The following is a 27,247-nucleotide window of genomic DNA, read 5'->3' on the forward strand; positions in this document are numbered from 1 at the left end:
TTAAATAATGTCATTGTATAATAGCAATAACCCACACCTGGGTGTGGGTAATGCTGGATTTACCCATGGTTGTCTTTGTTTGGCCACTTGGGCTTCGCCGTCATGACCAAACCACACCAACCATGGGTAAATCCAACATTACCCACACCCAGGCATGGGTTATTGCTATATTATTTTCTAGGTATCCCTCGTGCTTCTAAGGCACTTTTAATAGACACTTTACCATTCAGTCCCTTTTCCTTATCTGCTCTGAGTTTTAATATCATTCTAAGCTCACTTTATTCTGTTAGATTCTTAATATTACCCAGCCTTTGCCCAATAATAACTTCTTTTAGTGCTATAAATTTAAATTTATGCGCATTTTTAAACCGGAGCTTTATTTGTAATGCTAAAAGTCGTGGAAAGTAATATACATAAGGTTAGATCTAGATTGATTTGGTACTACAATGATTTTTAAGAAATGGTATATATCTTAGTGAAGCAGGCAACATAGGATAACATGATTTCAGTATGAAATGTATAATGACAAGTGAATTTAATGCTATTGTTATAAAATAAGTATGCTTAGCATAATATATACAGCACTTGATATACTACTGACACAAGCAATGTTTTGAAATGTGTTTAAACATGAAAAGCTTGGAGATGCTTATGAATGCTTTGACTGTTGAATAAGATTTTAAAATGTGCCTTAAAATGTGTTTTAAAAGTAATACTCTGTAACACAGAGCAAGGGGTTGATGTTTTTAAAGAGGGAGTTTATAAAAGCATATTGATTGCCTGGGAGTGGTTTTTCAAGCTAATGAGCTACACAGGGAAAGCTTTAAAAACTTTTTCTGTGTTTTTATATTTGTGTATGGTCTGAGGAAGCCACAGATAATGGTGAAAGTGCTTACTGAATATCAAAAGTTCTTGGTTTACATTTTATGTGGTCTGGAGCTATACTTCGTACAACTGCTGCCAGACTGTTCTTTGCTGATATATTAGGAATCGCTGTGGAGGAAAAGGCAAAGATAAGAAGAAGGACTTTTTAAATAATGATACAAAGCCACTTCTCATTCATGATCAAACTTCACAGACTAGGTCCCAAAGCAAACTGTGAAAATCCGTGTATGGTCAAGTAAGAATGTTTGCATGATGCAAACCACGGGAGAAAAAAGAAAAATTGGCAAGGAGAGCAGAATCTTCAAATTGCTAGGTAAGTATGTATCAAAAATATTCTGTTTACTGGAGAATGCTAGTACAGGATGCCTAATCCTCACGTTGAGTCACAGATCCCTTGTCCCTACACAAAGTTAAAAAATCTCACGTGTAATTTTTCTTTTCCCCACAACTAAATCTGACTTGCAACAGATACTTAAACCTAAACTTCCACACATATTTATCAAAAAAAGAAAGAAAGAAGATAGATATGTTTTACTGACTGAAGGAAGTAGAAGATGTGCGGTTTTGCCATTCTTTCTGCTTTTTCCCTAATAGCCGTATTGAAGTGCACACTTCCTTAGTCTATACCTTTTTCTGTGCACATATGCTGTCAGTTTTGCTCAGTTTTCTACCTTCAATTTCAGGTGACAAAAATAATATGGATTAAAAAAAATCCAGCTTTCCCACATTGTCTATGGCTAATATGATTGTAATATTTCTCCACATGCACCTTATTAACCACATACGTCTCCTCATTTGGCCTCCATATATATATATATATATATATATATATATATATATATATATATATATATATATATATATATATATATATATATATATATATATATATATAGCCAGTGCTCCATATGAGACAGGTCTTGTGCTCCTATCACAAATGCAGGTTTCGTAGTTTGATTTCCTTCAACTTCAAAGTGAATCCTGATCTGAAAAACAAAACAATGACTTTTAAAAACAACTTTGATGCTGTCAAAACATTGTGTAGCCCACCCTTGGTTTCCAAACATCAGCATGTTATACAAATAAACTCCAAGATCACTGTACCTTAAAGGAAATAGGATAGTCCCAGATACCACAGCAAGGAGAGAGGATAGTCCATGCACCACAGTAAGGAGAAAGGATAGTCCAGATACCTCAGTAAGGAGAGAGGATAGTCCCAGTTACCACAGTAAGGAGAGAGGATAGTCCAGATACCCCAGTAAGGAGAGAGGATAGTCCAGATTCCCCAGTAAGGAGAGAGGATAGTCCCAGTTACCACAGTAAGGAGAGCGGATAGTCCCATATACCACATTTTCGGGCTAGTATATGTACAACCCATTTTCATTTACTGTACCACTATACTGAGGATCATAATTGCATTCCCTAGAATTTTAACCAGCATGTGGATAGTATATTTCTCTGTTACTAGCCAGTCCCTGTAGTTATTCACTTTACCAGGCCATTACTGCCACATTATTTCAAACTGCTGCCTACCACATTACTGCTATACTTAAGGATCTCTTAGTGGTGCCCCACTTCATCTTTTCTCTGTAACCCTTCATAAATATTTTTTAGGAAAAAAGTACAATTTTTCTTATTTTTCCTGTTCTCAGTTTTGTGACTGAAATGTATAGGAACAGGACCATTGTAGGCTGCCCCTATAAAAGACCAATGCAAGACTGAAAAAAATAGCTAGTATCTCAGTAGGTCAAAAACAAACATGTAAATCTCATTAAAATAAGCATTTTTGCAGGAGGGTAAAACTTGTAACTCCGAGGCTGCACAACAGTGAGAAAGTCTGGAACTCTTTATGGAAATGTAAAGTCCTCTTATACAGATGATAATCCAAAATAGTGCAAGACTGACTAGTTCTGCATGTACATTAACTAGTTGTGCATGTACACTGATATCCTAGCCGGCTAGTTGGTGATCACTTATATGTCAATCTACAGTGGACAGTGTTGACCAGAAATGACATCTCTGGCATAATGAAGATTATCTTACTTTCTTCCAGCAATTGTTTTCATACCACCACACTTTATAGCCTTCCTAATAGTGCTCTCATTACACTAATCACAGGCTGTGAGCTTTCCTAGCAGGTTCCACTCTGCTGCTTAGGCAGAGTCCTTTCTGTTGACAAGGTGAACTCCACCTACTGGGGTATTCTGCCCTAGCCCCATAGTCCACCCATTATCGAATTATGCAAGGTAGGATTCAGTGACAATTTCAGCTGATAACACAAAGTGGTTGTTCCACCAGAGACTGTCATTCAGGAAACTAAGTAGGCTGTTCTTCAGAAAGCATCCACTGAACAAGTGCAGAATAGAGTTAAATCTGAATGGCTGCATTCATCCCACATTTATTACTCCCAATAAAAATATTACAGAGGAGCTGTTGTGTCCTTCGTTTGTTTTCCTTTGGCAGTATTCGTCTTGGTGATGCTGTCAGTTGTATGTGCATTTCCACAGGAACCGTGGTTCTTTTGAGAGTGCAATGAGGAATACGTGGCTCAAGTCTTGCAGTTTATCATCACTTGTAAATTCCATTGCCTTCACCATTCATTACATCCTGATGTCATAATACATAATAATGACTTCTCTTGGGTCCCCGTCAGAAGCTTGAGTTTTCAGAAACTTGAAATTAATAGTGTCGAGACGTTATGGTTGAGTTTCCAAAAACTCAAAGCTTTTGAATGAAGATTGTGGTACAGTGAATATCAGGGAATTTACCCTTTTCCCCACTGTAGTATAATCTTGGAGTTGCTATATATAATATGCGGGGGGTGTGATTGGTGCAGGGTGCCTTGCTCTACTGCAGAAACAAAGAAAATGGTAGATTTTTTTTTTTTAAATGTGATTTTTTGGAAACTCGATCATATCGTCTTGACAGCATGAATTATAAGTTTCTGACATATACCCCTTCTCTTCCATGCACCCACAAAGGGAATATCTCTTTTTTTCTCTAGTGAATGCTAACATAAAGCATATAGTCAGCATTCTAGCTTAATTCCTCCCCCTTTCTTCCTCTAGTCATTCAGAAGATGGTTACCAATTAGTTGCGTTTCGTTTTTCCTTTACCTTGCATATAGGAAAATACTTCTTTCCATCTTAGAGCCTGTTCTCCATTAATGCCTCGAGTACCTTTACCTGCTTATCTAAAGTCATGCTTCTGGAGCATTTCTCCCCGGGCCTCTGCTGAAAACAGGATCTGTGGAACCTAGTCGGACTTTCCCGGTCAACAAATGTTAAATAAAAAATAAAATAAATAATTTATCAAACTTATCCTTGCTTGCACATAGTTTGTCATTACCCTGTACTTAATATCAACACTGATCCAGACAAGTGCACACAAACACGCACACACACATACACACACACACACACACACACACACACACACACACACACACAGAGCTGTATACATTTCCTGTAACGTGGATATCACTCTTCACTTTTTCATTTTGCCACATCAGTTTTTTATCTACTTTACCCTTGTGCAAGCAAGACTTTTATTGTCCAAGATTATACAGCAGAAGTATATTTAAATGATTTAGTGCTGACAAATGACCAGTTACTCGTTGAAACTGCCAGTGATGAAGAATGCATCTTACATTGTTTGGTGAACAAATTCCAGAAATCTTGCAAACTAAAAAGTGCATCTTCAAATTAAAATGCATGCTAAGTAATCTGGGTGTATAAAATAATTGTTTGTAATGGTATAATGAGCAAAATGAAAAATGCATATTCTAGATGTGTCCATTAAGTGGAAAGGTAGGATACACTAAACTGATAATGTAGTTGGTCACTAAAGTTTAATTTGGCCATCAGTATAGTTGTGAGTCAGAGTAACCTCCTTGGCTTTCACAATACAAAATATAACACAAGTCCAATCAATGTGTGTGTGTGTGTGTGTGTGTGTGTGTGTGTGTGTGTGTGTGTGTGTGTGAATGCATATATATGGGTCCACTATGCAGTTTTGAAATTTCATAACCTCAAACATCAGAATCCCGACGTCCAGATGTTCAAGATTTTGAACTCTCGAAACACAAAAAATATATAAATAAATAAATAAAACAAAAAAGCATTACAAATCACAGTTCTGAAGGAGAGCAAGCACCCCTGCACCCCCTGCAATTTAAATATACCAACTCCGAGATTGCACTACAGTGAATAGAACAGTTAAGTTACCATTCCGCACTGTTGAGCAATCTCAGTTGTATAGCTTCGGGATTTCAAAACTTCGAACATCTGAACATTGGGATTCTGATGTTCGAGGTTTTGAAATTATGAAGTGGACCCATATATATATATATATATATATATATATATATATATATATATATATATGTATATAGTGAATTATTCAGAATGCACAAAAAGTATTTTCCTTAATTTGTTATGCATTGCAGGTGTTGTTCTGTTTGATTATAGCTCATGAAAGTATATATGCATTAATCACTTAGGCTTATGGCCAACATTTGCAGTTGTTGCATCAGCTATCGCTCGTGTAAGTGCTGCATATACATGACATTTCAAGTGAATCCATTTGAAAATGTACATGCTTTCATTTATAGCAATTTATGAATAACATTAGAATCATCCAGTAAATAGTATGGCCAGATGTTTCTCTGGCTCTTGTATTGTACAGTAGGGCTTTTACATCTTTTAAATATAGTGAGAGGATTTAATGTCAGAAAATATTGTAAATCAAATATTTGTTTAATTATAGCTGCTGGGTAGTTTGAAAGGATTGCACTGACTGTTATAATCATTTGCATGAGGACCCTAGCTCGTTCTGCTTTCCTTTGTGAAAACATAATATTATTTAAATGACAAAGGCCAAATTAAAAAAAAATACACAGTTTGTTTGAGTACATGGATCTGGTCTTCTAATCTGGAAAAATTACTGTTTGTGCAATGTATGGTGTAATTAGCAATGTGTTTTCCTGATACATTCATCTTAAACATTGTCATGTATTTATTCTAATTCTCTGAATCAGTGAGCTTGTTCTGGACATCTGTTATGAATTTCCTCACTGCTAGAGAGTAATAAAGCAAAGAAATGCTGTTCTGCAGGTGTGTCTACTAGTTCATTAACACATTTGTGCACAACAGAAAAACAAAGCTATTCATGCAGTCTTAATAAGCATTACAATAATTCTCCAAATGACTCATTTGGTGAAATTAAGCACGCGTAGCATAACAATTAAAAATTAAAGAATGTTTGTTTTGAAAACTGCTGATAAAAATAAAAATTAACTTATGTTTCCAGAAAATCTTTCATTCTTACAACTCTCTCTGCATATTGCTCATTTCAACTTTATGTGAGATGCCATTTTCCTACAATTTTTTATCAAATTAATTAGAGTGATTATTCTTAACTGAAGTATTGTAAAATAAGACACAAGAAAGTAGCCACCAAATAAATTAAGTCAGTAAAATTTGTCCTGCATAGTTTATGATATGTTGATTCCAATGCTGACAACTTGGAGATTTTTACACATTTTTTTTTCAGTAGAAATGCGTTCATGTAGGTAAAGTAGAAATCTATTAAGCATAGTGTGGTTGCGTCTTCCGGTCATAGCTGGGTAGGTACATAGAAACCAAGGCAGACTTCTGTGAATCTATAGTTTGCACTCATTTGTGAAGTATTACGTATATTTCATTAACCTGTAATCTCAAGAAATTGAATATAGGTCAGATAGATGAGTCAAAAGCTGCGAGGGTAGCATATGACGGTTGACACTGTCAACATATGAAGTGATGGTGCACCTTGTGGGCGCTATGTTGTGACTGACAACTTTCAGGTACATGTAGCTGCCAGCAGCAGGGACAGAATAAGAGAGAACAAGTCCAAAGACAAGCTAACCAGCACAGGTAACCAGATAGAACAATACTAAATTTATTTGAAGGTATTTTCAAATAAATTGTGGAGTTCACTGTCTGGTCTGCCGTGCAGGGTTGGATTGTTTTTGGACCCTGTGTTGTGGTTACTATTCAAAGCCTAAGTAGTAGAGCTGGCTAATCTACAGGTTATCTTATTTATTTATTCATGTCCGTATTTACTTTCTTACTTAAAATTCTTAACAATGGTAAAACAACGATCAGAATGTACAAACTTCAGTTTTAGCCTGAAGATAAAGTAATGGTAACAAAAAGACTTGTAAACAATTTCTTATTTAAGAAAAACATTAAATAATATATAGTGACAATAAAAGGATACACAGGAGTATAATATACATTATGTACATAGTGCTTACAATACAGATGACAATAAATGCTCTTAGAAAAAGATGCTATCTACAAATGTATTTATTTATTTTCCGTTTGTTTATTGGGGATGTCCAATTGGGCCAGAGGCCTGTTTTTGGTGGAGGCCCGGGGAGAAAAGCTCCTTTACAAAAAAAAATTACATGCAAATTCATGCAATACAGTGCCAGAAACACATACCAATTTTACAATAAAATACCAGAAACACATAATTTTACAATACAAGAAAACCCATTACAGGATAATACAAGAAATACAGGCAGTTAGTAAGCTAAACAACTAAACTGACAAAATAAAGATATGTCTAACAAAACATACAATATAGATTAATAATATTCTGAGTAGAAAAAAATTGCTAATTAACAATCTGACAAATAAAAGGTTGTACCATCATAGGGAAATGGTATATTTTTAGGTGAAATGTAATGGTGTAGAAGGAAAATATTATTAAAAGCATAAATTGCATAGAAGGCAAGAGAAAAAAATAGATGATATGTTAGTCGCACATGTACTTGAAACAGTGACAGCAAGGCAGTGTGGAGGTGAGTTGATAAGGAGGGAAAAAAGATGCATATATAAGACTTGAGATAGGTGTAAAGTGATTAAAGGAGTAATAAATTAGCGGTAGATAGAAGTTAAAATCTGGTGGGCGATGGAGAAACAGCTTAGAATATAAAAAGAAAAAAGATAATTATGGTTGAAAGAAAAAGGGATGGACAGAATAGATCAACCTGGGCTAGTGCAGGAGCAGAGCCAAGTGTTAGCTAGGTACTCCTTAAGCTGTGTTTTAAATTTGGATGTATTGCTAGTGTTTAGTATCATTTGAGGTGTGGAAACAGAGAATTGCCATAACAGTTATTACGTTTAGTACTGTAAATGTTAAAGTAAATTGAGAGGCTCATAGGAGGTACTGTAAATGTTAAAAAAAGTAAATTGAGAGGATCATAGGATCATAGGAGGTTACTAGACTAATGGCCCTGTGGCCCTTACAAGCCTAGCCAAGACGTTATCCCTAAAAACAACCTCAGTCAGCACCTGTCACCCCTGTCAATGACACAAACTTGTGGTTTTCCATCCACTGAGGAATGATGAAGATGGGTTATAATGCAAGGAAATATGACAGTGGAGATTTACCCACTAGGGAGTGGAAATGCTGCGTGCAAATGTTACACTGCACAAAGCAGATAAATGTGCCAAATGATGGGTGCAGATGCTGCAATGTACAAACCAGATAAATGTGTCTCTGTGTTACATGATGCTGAAACATGTGATTCCTGAAAGGATATGCACTGAAACTGCCTCATCATGCATTCCTGAGTAACTGCCAACATTTGAGTCTCGCGCAGACCTTGTACCTAGCTTATTACATCACTGACCTATGTCATTGCATGTCACTGTTATTCTGACTAGTATGCCATTTGGAGCACTAAGAACCATATACCCTTGCATTTTAGCCCTGCAGCTGCTATCCAGTCTTTGTAGCTTTGTTTTTACTGTCGATGACCAATGCTTGCACTCTGTGGACACATACATAGATAAGTATATTTGTGGATGGGCATATTTAGTGATGATGTTGACATCTGTGCCTGTAAATGTGGGCTGCAAAATTAGCATTTTGTTGGTACTTAGTGTGTCATAAGTTCACAGGTTCATAGGTTGGTACTAGGCTATCGGCCCTAGGGCCTATACAAGCCTAGCCATAACAATTCCCTGGATATTTCTTCCCACAATATTTACTTCTCTGGACCCCTGTGTAGCAGGGTGACTGACGTGATCCCCGTGGTGAATTTCCTATCTCCCATCGAATCGTCAAGGTTCCTTTTGAAGAGCACCAAGGAGGCACTCTGCTTGACATGTATGGGCAGTCTATTCCAGAGTATGGGGAGTCTCTAGGTCAGAAACCTATCCCTCCAGCATGATTTGTTCATTGTGATGACAAGGTTTAGATCCCTAGAGTGTGTGGCTCTGAGGGATTGGGATTTCTTTAAGTGGAGCATGTCCAACAGCTCAGGGTTTGACATGTCCTTGTGTGTTAAGCAGAGATCACCTCTGAGTAGATGATATACCACAGAGTATAGCTGGAGTTTTTTTTAGATGGTCAGTATAGGGCATTTGCTTTAGGCCTGTTATTCTTTTAGTGAGGTATTTCTGCAGCCTTTCCAGCTGTTGCAGATGTCTTGTGAGGTACAGACCAAACGGGGCATTGTACTCTATAATGGGTCTAATGAGGGGTGAGTACAGTAGGACAATGACCTCTTTTTTTCTGGATGAAAAGCCCTTAGTGATGAGGTGTGTGCCACATAGAAGGATTAACTGACTGTTGTGGCAATGTGGTTATCAAAGGTGAGACCACTGTCCAACTGTGTACCTAAGTCTCTCATCACACTTTTGGTGTTTAGTGTATTGCCACCAATGTGGTAATTCATGGGTACATGTTTTTTCCCAAAGAGGATAACTATACATTTCTTGGCTTTAAGCTTGAGCCCATGGCTCTGGCACCAAGCATCTGTTTCTGTAAGGCCCTTTTGTAGAATATCCACATCATTTGTGGATTCAAAAATGGCTCCCAGTTTGCAGTCATCTGCGAACTTTGTTAGCCAGAGTCCCTTAGTGCTGGCCTGTACTTCAGAGAAGTAGATGCCAAACAAGAGCGGTCCCAGGACTGAACCCTGAGGTACTCCACTTGTCATTTGTCTGGAGCTGGATTTGGAGTCTGCTACTTTTACAGTCTGGGTTCTGTCAGTAAACCAGTTGGCAACCCATCAAGTGATGTAGGGATTTATACCCAGCTTAGTAAGTTTATCTATGATTCCAGAGTGGGGGATGATGTTGAAGGCCTTGGCGAGGTCCAGATAGGCTGTGTGGACCGCCTTACCCTCGTCCATCTCTGGAGACTGATTTGAAGAAGTCAGTCAGGTTCAGGAGGCAAGATCGGCCTTTCACAAACCCAAACTGGGTGGTGTCAAGTGTTTGAAGGTTGCCAATGTCTTTGTTTATAAGTTCAGTGATAATGCGTTCCATGCCTTTGCAGATCAGGCTCGTCAGACTGATGGGACGGTAGTTTCTGGGATCCAAGGTGGATCCCCCCTTGTGGAGTGGGATAACTGTAGCAGTGCGCCATTCAGTGGGCATGAAGCCTGAGGTGAGGCTATGATTAAACATGACACTTAGGTGAGGTGCCAGTTCATTTTGTAGTTCATGTTGTACACAGCCCGGGATGTCATCTGGTCCCATGGATGCTGTATTCTTAACTTTGGAGAGTGCAGTTTCTACCTGTGTGGCTGTGATTTACTAACACTTTGATTTGGCAAGCTTTTGGTATTGAGATGGGCCCTTTAGGGGGTGAGGGGGGTGAAGTTTGCACTAAATCGATCTGCCAGGATATTGGCAATATCTTTGGGATCAGTATATTTAATGCCATTCTGTTGTAGCTCAGAGCATATCTGAGCATTGCCATTTACATTCTTGACATAACTATAGAATGCATTGTGGTTGTTTTTGGAATTTTTGGCAATTTCGTTATCGTAACTAGCTTTGGAGGATTTTATGAGGGATCTCAGCTTCTTACTGAGGCTGGTAAGGGAGTTTTTTGCATCCTGGGATTTTCCTCTTTTCTGCAACAGTTTCTTTTTTCTGTTATGTAGTTTGTTTATGGCAGGGGACTACCAGATTGGCTTCCTTTTTTTGATGGAGAGCATCTTGGTTCTATTTGGGATGGCATGATTCATGCACGAGTGGATGTGCTCGTACAGTGCCTTAGTGTAAGATTCAGCAGTCGAACTTTCAGTTCCCGTCTGCATGGGTGTTATAAAGTTTGTAATTTCTGACTTGAGTAGCATGAAGTTGGCTTTAGAGAAGTTTCTTACGGAGATTTCCTTACTGGGGGGTGGGGGTGGGATGTGGATGTCAAGGGTGATTTGCTTATAGTCAGACCTAACCAATGAGGGGGTGACCACTGGTGTGGAGCATCTATCTCCCATGTTAGTAATGACCAGATCTAGGATATTGGAGCCTCTGGTGGGACAATGGATTAGTTGATCCAGGGAATTGGAATTTATGAATTCCAAGAACCATTGGGAAAAGGTGTTGGTACCCGAGTAGTTTTCCCATTTAATGGCAGGGTAGTTGAAATCACCCAGTATTAGGATGTGTGTTTGTATCTTAATATTGTCCAGTATGTTTAGAAAGGTGTAGTGAGAATCTTGGGGCATGGTGGGGGATCTGTAGCAAGCTACAATTTGGATTGCAGTCTTACCTAGTGTTAGTTGCACCTGGAGAATTTCAGATACATTGTGTTGGGCAACTAGCCTGGAGGTGTGAATATCCTTGGTGAATATGGACACTCCTCCAACTTTAGTATTTTGGTCTTGGTTTGGTGGCCGAAAAGTATGGTAAGAGTTGTAGCCTGGTATTGCAGGGGTGCTCTCTGGAGCCTTGAACCAGGTCTCAGTTACTGCACAGATATTGATGTTCTCCATTTTAGGAGTGCCTCGAGAGAGTGCATTTTGAGGTTTAGACTTCTAGCATTAAGTAGCATTACCTTCAGATTTTGCATGCTTGTATCTGTTACAGTGGTGGTTTTGTCCTTTGAACCTTGCCTAAAAAAAGGCAGTATAGTGGTGGTGAGAGCTTTAGCCAGTAACCTGAATCCCAGGGGTGACAGATGCAGACCATCTCTGGCAAAGCAGTGAGTCTATTCTGTGTCCGTGTGTTCCTTTTATTATTTATTGCAATCTACTCTGTCTGCTCATCAGATAATTTATTTATTTATTGACATTATTATTGATAACTGGAGAGTGAGCCCTGTTAGGTTAATGGCCCATGCTTTCTGCATGTCAGCACTATCTCAGATGAAGGTCATGGTATTGCATATGGCTGAAACACATAGCTACAACGTGCATGTCCTATTTTGCCCATTTGCTTTTAGCTGATTCAACACTTACCTGGTTGATGCATTACAGTATATATTACGTCAGTAAGCATGTCATAATGGTATCTAAGAATCACATTTACTTTTGCTTTTTTTCTAAGTACTAGGTCGGTGCAATGTATTCCTTGCTTACAAATCCTACCCATGGCATTTAATGTTTCAGGATTTAGTAGACATAGACATAACCAAAAGACTGAAAAAGGCATTAAGGACCTGTAGATTATCAGAAGGATAGAGCTCTACATGTTTCACACCCCTTATGCTTTTATATTATAGTAGAAATATGCAAATGTCTGTCGAATACACTAAAAGTGACATCATCCTTTATAATCTACATGCAGGCTTAAGTAGATTTTTGAAGCAATTGCAGTGAAATTCAAATCTACAGTATAACAACTCCTCAGCAGAGAATTAAAAAAAATGTCTTGTTGATGATTTAGATGTGTAGCAACAATATATCAGAAATATTTTATGGGTATCTTGATAAAATACAGATAGGAAAAGCTATTAGAGTTGATGAGCTGAAACTCGTAGCATCAATTATTTATTTGCATCTCAAACTTTCTGTAAATATTATTTTAGTGTAAGTCACAAACAGTGCTGATATGATATATTACATGCAAAATAAGATATTTTAATAACACAGAAGTTTACAAATTTATTCACATTTGATTACTGGGAAAGTTTGACTGGGCATAAGCCCTTTTTCAGGAGAGGCCCGGGGAGAAAAGCTGCAAATTATAAAAAAAAAATGTTAAGGACAATAACTTTACAATGTTCAAAAATGAAGCAAAAACATCTGCAGTTTAAATTATTATAACAAATTAGACATAATATAAAAACATTGTTTAAGAATCGATATAAAGTATATGACGTTTAATATTTAATGAAATTTTAGACAGTTTCTTATAGCACTACATTGTTCATAAACTATTCTTCATTGAAAAAATGTAGTCCCAATGTAATTCCCTTTGTGATATTTATTAAAATCAAGAAATAGGGAATAGCCATTCTATACAGCATTTGTAGAAAATGAATAGTAACTGCCATTCTATACACCGTTTGAAGAAAATGAATAGTAACTGCTAGTAACAGAAAATACTCAATTTATACTGAAATACAAGATGTTCTTATTGCTTATTGTGATCAAAGTAGGCAATGCAATATTACTGGTAGAGGGGCACTGCAAATCATGAGTATCCCTATTCCAGTTCTGTTAATATAAAAAAATTAGGATAAATATTTACCTATGAAACAATACAGTAAGTTGATAAAGCCAGATGTGGAAGCTGGGTCTTATACCTAATAACAGAAACGGTCACAGTGATGCAATACCTAAACACATGGGGATGAAACAATTCATACCCCTGAGCAAGCAGCAGTGATTGCTTAGGATACATACACTGAATCAGGCATGCTTTTAATAGCTTCCTACATTCATTCTCAGAAAAAAAAAACTTTGTTAGATGAATTAAGCAGAACACAAACAGATCCCCACACTTTTGGACTGGAATAAGACATGGATATTAAGTAATGGATGGCATTTCACTGAATATTCCCTTTCCTCTGATGTATCATGATTTCAGAGTTTGTGTGTGTGTATCACATATATAATTATATATATATATATATATATATATATATATATATATATATATATATATATGTATGTATATACATATGTACATATTCATATATAGAGAGATGGATAAGTTTGGGGTGCAGGGGTGGGGGCTTGCCCTCCTACAAAAAACGAGTTTAAAGGAAAACAGCAATGTTTGTTTTTCACTCTTTTTCCCTTTTTTTGGAGAGGGGTTGGTGTTAGCATTCAACATCATGAACCAAAGCAGACATATACTGTACCTGAGTTTGTGAAAGATAAGGTAACATTATTTGAAGCAAAAACAGAAGGGGTAATAAGCAAAATATGGTCATAGCAAAATATATCCATAGTAAGCCATTTGTATGGCAAACCAGTGTTACTCTTTTAGGTCAATCACAAACTACCGATCCAGTTATGTTGATGATTTGAATAATATAATTATATCAGCTGTGTTAAATATTACTGGTAGTGTTTGCTTGATAGAACATCTTCAGCAACCAGTGCTTTTGCACTTTTTAACTTAGCTTTGTATAAGACACTGACACGTTAATCCTGTTACTTTGATTGTGCCGTTGGCACTTTATTGTTTACTGTTTCAGACCCCCTATTTATACTCAGTACCCTATGTTTCATTATTGAAAATATGCTTTCTGTCCTTCTCATCTTTAGCACAGAAACTATTGCAATTTACCTTATTGGAAATCATTGTTTCAGCTTTGAAAAGATTCATTTCTCCTTTGTAGTCCCTTAATGATGTTATTTGACAAAGGCAATTAAGGCAACTGATGACAGCACTGAAAACATATTAGTCCAATAAAAAGTTTTATTTCCTTTGTGGTCTTGTATTATTGGTAGTCTGTGAATACTCTGCTGAACCTGTAAGGCTAATTTTTATCCTGGACAATTTACTTAATCAATTCACTGATGTAGCATGATTATAATATTTATTTTGAGTGTCAGTATCATGTAGCACTCTAATTTAAAAACTTCCATTAACATAACGTCCATTTATTCAACTGGATTTGTAACAGGCAGTCCAGAATAATTCACTGAAGATATGTGGTGATGTTTTGTTTTATTTAAAGCTATTTATCAAGGCAGCATCTACAGCAGTGCAAGCAGTACATTTGCGCTAAAGTTCTAATTCCAATAATATCTTTCAAATATTAGGTTATGCCACCAAAAAAGAAAAAAAATTGCATTAATACAAAACACAGCTTTATGAGTGATGTTTAAAATATAGATGATGCATTCTGCACTCAGAAGCTAAGTTTAGAATCATATGATGTATTGTTTTTGCATTATACATGCAGTCGACTCTGAGCATTGATCTTCTTGGGTTTATGTACTCAATGGATGCTGTTACAACTTCACAGATGTGTAACCATGAAGTTGATGTACATATAGGTTCATAGGTTCATAGATTGGTACTAGGCTACCTGCCCTTGTGACTCATTTCAAGCCTAATTATCCCTCCCTGATTCAAAACCCTGTAAGTGTGTGTTGTAAAGGTAAAAAACCACTATAACCATACCTATATGGAGCGTATTATTATGGAACTCATAAACAAAGACATTGGGAGCCTCCCGACACTGGACCCTACCCAATTCGGTTTTGTTAAGGGCAGATCTTGCCTCTTAAACCTAGTTGATTTCTTTGAAACAGTTACCAAAGCCATAGATGAGTGTAAGGTAGTCCACACAGCCTACCTGGACCTCGCAAAAGCCTTCAACACAATACCCCACTCGGGCATCATAAATAAGCTTACCAGCTTAAATATCAACCCCTATGTCACAAGATGGGTTGCAAACTGGCTCAGAGATAGAACCCATGGTCAGAATCGCAGGTGCCATGTCCAAATCCAAACCAGTTACAAGTGGCGTCCCACAGGGCTCAGTTCTGGGACCTCTCTTGTTCGGTATATACTTCTCTGAGGTTCAGGCTAACACGGGGGGATTATGGCTGACAAAGTTCACAGATGACTGCAAACTGGGGGCCATAATCAAATTTCCAGCTGACACAAGCATCCTCCAAAAGGGTCTCACAGAGACGGATGTTTGGTGCCAGAGCCACGGCCTCAAGCTAAATGCTAAAAAGTACATAGTCATCCCCTTTGGGAAAAACAAGGTGCCCACAAATTACCACATAGGTGGTAATCCATTAAGTACAGAAGAAGTAATTAGAGATTTGGGGACCAACGTAGATAGTAATTTCTCCTTTGATAATCACGTTGCGAAAGTGGTTAGAAAGACCTTCTATATAGCCCACCTTATTACAAATGGGTTCGTATCTAGATCAAGAGAGGTCATTGTGCCCCTCTACTCGTCACTCATCAGGCCCATAATGGAATACAATGCCCCTTTTGGGATGTACCTTACCCGGCAGCAACTGGAGAGACCCCAAAAGTATCTCACCAAGAGGATCATGGGCTACAAACAGATGTCCTATGCAGCTCGACTAAAGAAACTCCAGCTCTACTCAGTTGCTTACCATCTACTCAGAGGTGATCTATGCCTGATGTACAAAGCCATGTCAAACCCAAAATTAATAGACATGCTCCACCTCAAAAAATCCAAGTCCCTTAGAGCTACGTGCTCCAGGGACTTAAACCTCAGCACAAAAATAAATAGGACATGCTGGAGGGACAGATTCATTTCCCAGAGGCTCCCTTCACTCTGGAATAGAATCCCAATTCATGTTGGACACAGCCCCTCGCTGACCCTCTTCAAGTGAAATCTGGACGCGTGGATGGGAAATTGCAAATTCACCCCTAGGATCTCTTCTGTGACCTCCTAGACAAAGGCACAGTAAACTAATCTTAAAAGGGTACCTTCTGTGACCTACTTTACAAAGGCACAGTAGGCTAATCAAATATGGAGGCGGAAGCCAAATACACTCTGGCTAGGCTTATAAATGCCCTAGGGCAGATAGCCTAGTATCTACATATGAACCTATAAGATGTGGAGGTGAGGAGGCTTTCCCACACATGGATATGTACAGATCTGACATTTGATGCTGAGGATTCAGGCTATGAGCTATTAATGATAGACTTCCTGTGATACAGGGTTTGAGTACCTCAGCCTTCATTTACTGAGAGTTTGGGCAAGGCTCATTAATGGTCTCCTGGACTGCATGCCTTATAACAAACCAAAAACCTACCTATATGTGCTTGACCCCCTACCCCCATTTTTTTTTCAGATGCAACTGCAGCTTTGTATGCTTGTACACTGGTATCTTTTCCTATATACATAAATCAACCATTTGCATTGAAACCATGTCTGAACTGATTATAAAAATTAAGGGAGCATTGTATAAGAGTTGTAAAGCAACAGTGCATGAAGATCTTTTCCCCAAATTAAAACAAATGTTTTTTTTAATTGTATAGTTACCTGCATAGGTAAAGTAGATTCTGATTAGCAAAACCACAGTTGGCTATTATGCATTGTGAGCAAAAGAGACAGAATTTAAGCTCGTCAGTTAAACATTAACATTATAAGATGGCTGCTAATAAATGCAATCTGCTACAGTAAAAGGAGGTCCATTTTAGACCCAGTTATTTTGCGGTATCTGCAGTATTCAGCAGCAGTGAAATTAAAGCATGATATCAACTAGAATATACATTATTGTTGTTATTATTATTATTAAAGAGATAGTGCTCGTTTGAAATTGTAGCAAACCAAGCAATTACTTCATGTATCGATAGTATTTGTTTGGTGACTTGGGTCTTCAATTTAAAATGATATTATCCTCATCAGACCTTTGTCATTGGTAAATTTAATAAGTGAGTAAATGCATTTAACACCCACTATATTTTATTCATTAAATATACAAGCTCAAAGTTTTTTGTTTTTTTTTCAGGTGAAGAGGCACTTACTATGTACATGGACAAATCAAAATTAGACAGAAAATCTGGAAATATCTCCCAAAGTGTTGAATCTCTCCATCAACTTGCATCATCATACTTCATTGACAGGGATGCAACAATGAGGCGTCTTCATGAAATACAGATCTCAACAGGAGCCATTAAGGTATTTAACAAATATTTTTTTTTTATCTTTGAAGTATGAATCTAAACTCTGGAAGATTTATTTCACCGGCTTTGTAAAGCTGATCAATATGAAAGTTTATTGGTTATTGTTGTTGTTTGTCTTTTGGCTTTTCCCAGTTAGGGGTCGCCACAGCAGAACTCCGGTCCGCTAATGACTGGCAGCTAGTTTTTATGGTGTCGAGTTGCCAGCCCAACCTTCAAGGAAAGGCATGCCCATTCAACGCATGTCTATTGGTATGGAAAATAATTTTAGGTTTGAGCAGCAAAACCTGTACAGAAATTAAAAGCTTCAGAAATATTAGGGACAGCTAATGAGTGAAGGTAGACTGAAATAAATTAGACAGTGGGCCAAAGCCTAAATGATTTCAGGCATGGTCAAGGTATCTGTTTTAGTTATGTTTTGAAAAAAATCTACATTTTTAGAAATGCTGCTTATTTGGGCCATATGCAAGAACTGTTAATATGAAGATGCAAAAGAGAAATAGAAGTAAATTATATATGGACTCTGACATTTCATGTAAAATGTTCTATCCTTTACAATGCCAACACATCAGAAACCAATGATAATGATTAAGAAAATTATGACTTTTGGTAATTGCGTCCTTAGGCTGTATCAGCATCACCATTTTTTTTTTTTTTTTTGCACAATACTCAAACTGGAATGCCCTGCATAACTGTTAATCTGTCTTTTGTTTTTAATTTTAAGGTACAAAAATGTTAGTGGATTAAAACAAGCTACTGTCCTACCCTACATCCTGCTAAACGCATGCCCCAGTGAAGCATTTCTAGCAGATGGAAAGAATTTTGGGTAACTGTGTAGTTCTTCACTACTACATAAATGACCCATCTTTTGGTATTTGTGTATATAATTTAGGTGAAATAAAAGCTGTCATTGTTATGTTTGCCTTTGCATGTGATTTATGATGAGAGGATGAGAAACAAGAGGTCAGATTTTGTAAAGTAGCTGCACCATTTTTTCACAACTGTTTTTCTATAAGTTGCACAAGTAGATGACTGTGTTCTGTAGTCTTTATTCATTTATCTTTTGATGTTGATTTTCTTTTTTTAACCTTGCTGTTTGTATTGTGATTGTTCCTATAAGGGACCTGTAGTTGTAATTACATTACTTACCGAGACTCCATGTTTTAGTGGACTTCATGTTCACAGATGACATCTAGCCTGCTGTTTCTGTTGCTACTGTAGAATGCTTTTCACCCATGAAGTTACAAAATATGTAAAACTTCATGTCTTGCTATTTTTAACAGCAGCAAAACAGAAATGTTATTTGAGACATTATTTAGGACGATGCAGTTATATTTGAGCAGGATTCCATGATAATGTATTTCATAACTTCTGTGTTCTAACCTTGCCCTTTAGAAAACTGCATTAGAGAATCTTAACAACAACAATAGCCCCTGGGAGCCATGTTTTGGTGGTAGTAGAGTTAAGGAAGCTAAAAATCAGTGATTTTTTGGAAACAAAAGAGTAAATAAGAGCATAACAGATTGGGGGGAAATGTCTACTATGGCATCATGTGTTGTTCATACATAGTTTAAGTTAATCGTTATGTAGTAATTGTTAGTTAAAAACAGAGACAAAAGTTATGTCCTCATCAAAAATTTGATTGGATGTCTGTTAGCAACAAGTGTGTCTATATAATGGATCTAAGAATTGTTTATCGTTAAATTTGTAGAGATGCATATTTACCTATAATAGTTTACTATTTAAGGTGGGACCTGAATGCCCCTTTTCCAAAGAAGATCTGTTGAAATGTTTAAATATATTGGAGCTCATTGATGACTTACTAGTTTCAAAGAAAATGGAAGCTGTAAATAAAATGTGCAGACGATGCTGGTATAAATGGGAGTAAAAATGGTAAATTATGATTTCTCCAAATCTTATATTGAGAGTTTAGGGGCATGTGCCAGAAAAAAGAAAAACATATATAGTATTTATCTTTGCACTGGGATGCAAGTGATGCCCCTAAACACACACCTATACATGTCTGTACATATAAGTGAGAGTTACAAATATTTCTAGACTTGGCAAATGTTAAAAATATGTGCCTAATCAGTTCTTCACATCTTGGCATGGTGAAAAATTAAAGTTCTTGCATTTACACAATTAATCTAAGCTGAAAGGTCTAAATCATTGAGAGGTCGCAGTCACAAAGCAGTGACATTTGAGAAATATAAACATATTTATTTACTGATTTATTTTCTTTTGAAGGGAGCAGTTCCCCCTAATGCCCTCATATGGGTGTTGTCACTCATACCCCTGATCTCTAAATACACCTAGTCTGAGGTCACACAAATTCAGAAAAGAAAGAGAATCGGTAGAAAACAAAAGTAAATCTCATCTTCTTGTCCACAATGCAGTCTATACATGACCCACCAGGCAGTCCCATTCTACTGAAATATTAGCAACAGGAAAGTTGTGACATTTCTTTTTTTGGTGTTTCTGCATTCACTGTTTCAGACTGCAGAAATGTGTAGATTTTCCACAGGGCTGATACCATTGTGCAAACTGCTTTGGCTATATTTCCTGGCAGTGGGGATGTCACAAACAAAATGCATAAAGAAATTGTTATTTCTGATATATTAGAACAATTTAAATGCCCTTACATTAACTGGTGCAGTATTCTTAACATTTGGGATTCTCTGCCATGGAAGCCTGTCATCCAGGCAGTATACCAAAGACTTCCTATTGCATTTAGAGGATGCCTGAATGTTATTCAAATGCTCCTTGTGTACTGCAGGGCATAAAGGTGACGGTCAGACTTATCATAAACAGAACTTCTTTGCCGCCATTCCGAATGTGTATTTTCGCCGTCGGTCTGTTCACCTGCATCTGTTTTGCCAGCTGAACACATTTTCGTTCCTCAGTGATTACCTACACCAGTTTCCAATGCAGATAAGTGCACCATTAGGGTTTTTGTTTTCTCTTGCTTTTTTGTGCTCTTTGGGGTTAATGTCATCCAGGAATGGTAAATGCCAGTGTGAGAGACAGATTCCCTATAACGACTGACACAATGCGTGCCGTTTTTGTCTAGGATCATCTCCTGACCATACGTCTTGTTCTATTTGCCAGACAGTCATTCCAAAAACTCTTCGCAATAGACTTTCTTCCCTTTCCTTGTATCTTGAGAACCGGCATCTTAAGCTTCTTTCTAAAGATACAGAGGATGGAATCTCCTGCCCTGAGTGTCAGCTGTTAGGGATGAAGAAGATGAGAAAGGTACAACTGGAATCTTTCACTGTCCAGCCTCTGGCGGGTGTTTCTCCTGAGGTTGTCACAAACCTGGAAGCTCACCCAGCTGTGTTGTCAGATTCCTCTACTGGACTGTGTTGGATGTAGGTGAGATTCCAACTGGCAGCACCTCCGATGAGATTTTGCAGGCGTCTGTCTCGGACATTCAGGGGGGAACCATGGTTGACTTTTACTGAAGGGATCAGGGGAGTTCATCTGATTTTAGTTGGGGAAGATATTCCTACTACCATTCTAGACTACTGTCCTGCGTCTGAGTCTTCTCAGTTTTTGGAGGGGATGTTCCCTTAATAAAAACAACAAAAACTTAAGCATGTTTCTTCCACTCCTGTGGATCCTCAAAGCGAATGTCAGGCTTTCACTCAGGGATTGTTTTCTGCTGTAAAGTCTTTAAAGCCTCCTTAAGGGCTTTCAGTTCCTGTTCCTCCTTGGTCCTCTACTCCCCTTAAAAGGCCTAGCGAACAGGATTTATCTGAGACTGAGTTGGATTCTGATGATGAATCCATGACTTATTCTGCTCAGATTCCTTCTCCTTTGGACTATGGGTCAGAGGAGGGGGAATCTATTAGTCCTGATGCACCTTTTGGGGAAATTTCCTTTGAGGATACACACTCTACGATGGATTTTTTTAAGTGGGATTGTGCTCAGGTCTCTGATATCCACAGGAGGCACTATGAGTTGCTACAGTTGTAGTCTCCTAAACCTGTGTCTATTCCTCCTGTTTTGGCTGCTTTGCTGGGTGATTTTTCCAATGCCTCTAATGCTCCTGATTCTTTACATCCTGCTCCCAAGAATCCAATAACTTTTATAGGGTGCCTGAGGATTGTTTCTTTTTGTATAAATGTCCTGTAACTGATCTTTCTGTGTGGTCTCTGTAGCCTCTGATAAGCTGTCTCAGTTGACAAAGATAGCAAAACTATGGAACACCCGAGTAAGAAGGCTTATACTTCTGGTACCGTAGGTTCTAGGGCTATTAATTATAGAACCTATATGTCTAGGTATGTGTTGGCTCTTCTTTCTCAGGCCTGTCAACTTATTTCTGATTTTCCTGAGTCTGAGCATAAAACGTCTGTTCTTTCCTTGCTAGGGACTTCCTCTCAAGTAATTTGTCATTCTATTAAATGTAGTGATGTGGCAGATGCCTGTTCTATAGCTGCTGTTTTTGGTTCAGTTATGAGAAGATATTCTTGGCCTAGGCTCCAGCCTCTACATAATGATATTAAAGCTAAGTTGATGGATGCTGCCCTGGATTCTAAACTTTTGTCTGGGGAAGCTGCTGCTGGTTTAAGTCCCTTCAGGATAAGAGTAAGGCTTTACAGCAGCTTAAACATGTTTTTGTTTCTCCTGTGCCTACATTTCAGAGGAACTATCCTGCTAAGCCTACCTTTGTTTGTAGACATTTCTGCCCTTCTAATAAATGCAAAAAAAGTGGCAAATGGGTTCCTCCTGCTAAGGCTACTCAGTTTTCAGGGTTTCCGAAGCCATCCTTTCAAAGCAAAGCAGTATAACTATCCATTTTCTCCCAGCCACATTCCCCTTTGCCTTTTTTTTCCTCTTCCTGCTTGGCTTCAGACACTCAAGATTATTGGTTTCTGTTGATCATTCATTAGGGCTACTTCATGGTCTGGAAATCCCACCCTTCTTTTATGGGCATTCCTCAGCCCCTCAGGAAGAGTGTCCCTTTTTTCTAGAGGTTCTACAAATTCTCTTGACTCAGGGTACTATTCAAGAGGTCCCTGTGTCCCAAAGGGGGAAAGGGTTCTACTCCAGACTATTTGTAGTGCAAAGAAAAGAGGGCTATTGGAGACCTAGTCTAGACCTCTCTCATCTAAACACTTTTTTAAAAGTGCCTTCCTTTCAGATGTTGTCCCTTCAGATTGTTTCCTGCAATGCTTCCTCAGGCCTATATAGTGTCTCTGGATCTCAAGGATGCTTATCTCCATATTCCAATCCATCCTCTTTTCAGGAATTCAGAAATCTCTTACATTTCTGTGTTTCTTCCTGGCATTTTCAGTCCTCTCCTTTGCCCTTTGGCCTTTCTACTGTCCCAAGGGTGTTCACCAAATGCCTTGCTCCTGTGATTGCTTTTTGCAGACTTCAAGGGATCAAAGTATTTCCTTACTTAGGTGATCTGTTGATCCTCTTTTCAGGAAGCTCTTACATTTCTGTGTTTTTTCCTGACATTTTCATTCCTCTCCTTTGCCCTTTGGCCTTTCTACTGTCCCAAGGGTGGTCACCAAGTGCCTTGCTTCTGTGATTGCTTTTTGCAGACTTCAAGGGATCAAAATATTTCCTTACAATAGGCGATCTGTTGACTCACGCATCCTGTCCAGATAATCTTATGCAAAATCTTCATTTTGCCATTTCCCTTCCCCAGAGCCTGGGGTTCCCAATAAATTTCACAAAGTCTTCTCTGACTCCTTCTCAGGATCATGTTTTTCTGAGTTGCAGGATTCATTTGGTACCTATGATTGCATCACTGCCTTCTCCGAAGGCCTTAACTCTCATTTCTTTCTTTCACACACTTGTTCCTCTGGCTTTCATTACTGCCAGGGAATTTCTGAGAGGTCTGGGTTTCATGACATCCACAATTCCAATGCTCCCTCTGGCCAAACTTCACATGAGAAAGTTTCAGTGGTTTCTGATGTCAGTGTGGCTTCAACATGCACATCCTCTAGACTTTCTAGTTCCTTTTCTTCCTTTTGTCAGACAGGAGCTTCACTGGTAGATTTAGCAGTTGTCTCTTAACCCAGGGATCCCTTTTTATCCCACTCTTTCCTCTTAGGTATTGTTCACAGATGCTTCAGACGTGGGTTGGAGGTGTCTTTCACTTCCCTAAAGGTACAGGGGATGTGGTCACCTCACCTGCCGAGAGAGCACATCAGTGTCAAAGAGATGAGAGCTCTTTTCTCTCCAGGTCCTCTCAAGATTTTTAACAGGCAATACCACAGTGATGTGGTATATCAACAAACAGATAGGAATGAAATCCTGCCTTTTTTGCCGGTTGGCATGGGATCTTATTGTCATGTATCAAGTGACTCTTCAGGCAATTTACATCCCTTCTGGTCAAAACATTATGGCAGACACTCTGAGCAGGTCCTTAACTCAGTCCTAAGAATGGATGCTTCACAGGGATGTGGTTCTGGGCATTATTCACCAGTTGGGTACTCCTCAAGTGGATCTTTTTGTGTCCCTTCTGAACAGACAACTTCCTGTGTTCTGTGACAGAGTCCCAGGTCCTAAAGATGGATGACCTCTCATTCTCTTGTAGGGGGATGTTTCTTTATGCATGCCCTCCCTTTCCTCTCATTCCAAAAGTCCTGTTCAAAATTCAACAGGATGCTCCCAAAATCTTGTTGTTCTTTACCCCTTTTGGCTGCAACAGCACCGGTTCCCTGTACTTCTGCATCTAGCCAGGGGCAATCCTCACAAGTTACCTAAAATGGCGGATCTAATCACACAAGACAAGGGATCTCTCATCCATCCCCACCTGTCCATGCTTCAGCTGACATTGTGGGTGATAGATTTTGATTCTTCATAGTCACCGTTTATCTGAGGACGTGCTGCAAGTCCTGCAGGAGACCAGGAAACCTGCTACTAGGAAATCCTACTTATCCAAATGGAAGAGGTTTTATATTTGGTGTCTGTCTCATAACCTAAACCTACTTACTGTGGATGTTCCTTTGGTTTTCTCTTATTCGTATCTTCTATTAAGGCACAGTTATCAGCATCTTTCTTCTTATCTACCTTTATCTCCTCCTTTAGCTTCTAGATGCAAGGTTAAACAATTTCTCAAAGGTGTCCTTAATATTAGACCTCCCAGGAAGCCTCTTCTTCCTCCCTGTGATCTTAATTTTGTTTTGGAGAAGATGACTCAGGCTCCTTTGAACCTGCTGTTTCAGCTTCCTTTGCAAATTGTTCTTGAAAGACTGCTCTGTTATTAGCTCTTACTTCTGCCAGATGGGTGTCTGAGTTGCAGTCCCTTATGACTCATCCTCCTTTTTTGATTTTTCATGAGAACGGGGTGTCCTTATGCACTAATCCCTCTTTTGTGCCTAAGGTGGTTAATGAGCATTCCGTTAATCAGTCTATTAATCTGCTTACTTTTTTCCCTCTTCACCATCTGACAGTGAGAGAGTGCTGCATACTTTGGCCATGCATAGGCAACTCAGAATTTATTTGGATCAGACAAAGGCTATTTGAAAATCTGATCAGTTCTTTATTTCTTTCCATCCTAGGTCTTTGGGTCTGGTTGTATCCAAGCAAACTATTTCTTTTTAGATTTCTAGGGCTATCTCATATTGTTACACCTTTCACGACAAGAGGCTTCCTTCTTCAGTCAAGGCTCATTCTACTAGAGGAGTGGCATCTTCTGGTGCTTTTTTCAAGGACTTAGATACTAATGCTATTCTTGAAGCAGCTACCTGGTCTTTTGTGCATGCCTTTAGTAAACACTACAAGTATCTCTAGAGCTAGGGCAAGTTTTGCTAGTACTGTTCTCCATGGCTTCTTAGGTGACTCTTCTTCTTTGCCTTCCCACTCCCAGGTTTCCTCTTGAGCTTTGGCACTCTCCCGAATTTGCAGCAGTGAATGTACAAACATAGTACAGTTGTGTAAAATTTTACAGTAATGGTAGATGTTCTTGTCTTCACTTCTTCAGTATTCGCTCCCTCCCTCCATCCCCATAGTCCTTTCCTTCCTGGATGTACAGGCTACTCCTTGAGTTCTTTGGACTGGTGCTCCAATGGGGCAATCTGTTCTGAATTCAAATGCTCTTGCCCATTAGAGTCTAACAGCACCGAAGACTGTTGCATAACATTCACTTTTTTGTTGCTCGAATCACATTTGGGAAAAACAAATATAAGTCCAGCAGTGAAGTTCATATAATCCCATTGTAACATTGCTTATGTTGATAAAAACACTGTAAGAAAGGTTATACAGGGGGATTAAGAATGATTTGTATGATTTACATATGTCCAATTGCATATTCAAAGAACTTTATGATTATTTTATAGGTGAACATCCAAACATTCCATCAGGTTTCCCTAAGATACATAAAACTTTAGAGAATCACCCTTTGGGGCCCATAGTGGCAGGGGCTGATTGGATTACAGAACCATTCTCTATATGTGTGGAGAAACAACTGAGAATTATTGTAAACAGTACACCTACAGTTTTAAAATATTCTTCGCATTTTCTTGAACAATTCTATGAATATTTACATAACAATACCCCCTCTTCTAACTTTTTGTTAGTTACCTTAGATATAACAAACTTGTTTACTTTTATTCCCAATGAAGTGGGTTTAACCTCTATTAATCATTATAATTACAGGATGTTATTGTTGGGCAAAAGTATTATGATTCAGCTGTGTCGTCTTCTTAAGATTATTTTGAATAATAATGTTTTCTGTTTTGATGGAATGTTCTATTTACAGCGGAAGGGTGTTGCCATGGGCACACCCTGCACTAACAGTTATGCCATCTTAGTTTTGGCGGAATGGGAAACTAAATATGTTCTAAGTAAAGAAAATCCTTGGGAACATCAAGTTCTTTTTTACTAGAGGTTTGTTGATGATGTTTTTGATTTTGTGGACAGGTGATCATGTTGAATTGATGAGCTTTGTTGATTATTTAGAATTTACAAAAGATTTTTTGAGATTTACGATGAACGCTTCTTTGGAAGAGATAGAGTTTTTAGATGTGCTTTTAACATTAGGTACCAACAAGAAGCTTACTACCTCACTAATTCATTAACCATGTTGGAGGAATGCTTTGTTGGAAAGGGGTAGCATGCACCCCCCTCAGGTTTTTCCTAATATAGTTATGAATCAGCTGTTAAGAACATCGAGGTTATGCAGTGATGATGCTGTCTTTTTATGACAGGCTAAAGAGGTCACTGCTAACCTAACTGAAAGAGGGTATAAGGACAAAGAGATTTTTTGAATTACAACTGATTTTCATGATATACAATATGACAGAGATAAACCATGGTATTCCTTGAGGCAGGGAGAAAAGTGCTTTAGCAGTGATTCAAGACATATTTGTGAAATTATACGTGGTAATTGGAAATTACTAATGATGGATAACAGGGTTAGGGATATTGTAGGTGATACACCAAGCTTTTCCTATAGAAGGAGTTGTAATTCGAAATATTTGCTGTGTCATAATTAATTTGCAGCAGGAGGTGCTACTATTCCATTTAGC

The 27,247-nt window shown here is 38.2% G+C and overlaps 1 protein-coding gene across 4 annotated transcripts in view; it reads left to right on the forward strand.

Annotated features, from left to right (window-relative positions):
- BRINP1 (BMP/retinoic acid inducible neural specific 1) overlaps positions 1–27,247 on the forward strand; it is a 1,471,690-nt gene that overhangs the window by 915,109 nt on the left and 529,334 nt on the right. For all 4 annotated transcript variants that reach the window (XM_044058041.1, XM_044058038.1, XM_044058040.1 and 1 more), the window contains exon 4: positions 17,585–17,754. In XM_044058041.1, the coding sequence (XP_043913976.1) occupies positions 17,585–17,754 (170 nt within the window). The remainder of the gene's footprint in view (positions 1–17,584; positions 17,755–27,247) is intronic.

Source organism: Protopterus annectens, chromosome 16.part0 (genome assembly GCF_019279795.1).
Source record: "Protopterus annectens isolate FY-2018-M chromosome 16.part0, PAN1.0, whole genome shotgun sequence".
Classification (NCBI taxonomy): domain Eukaryota; kingdom Metazoa; phylum Chordata; order Ceratodontiformes; family Protopteridae; genus Protopterus; species Protopterus annectens.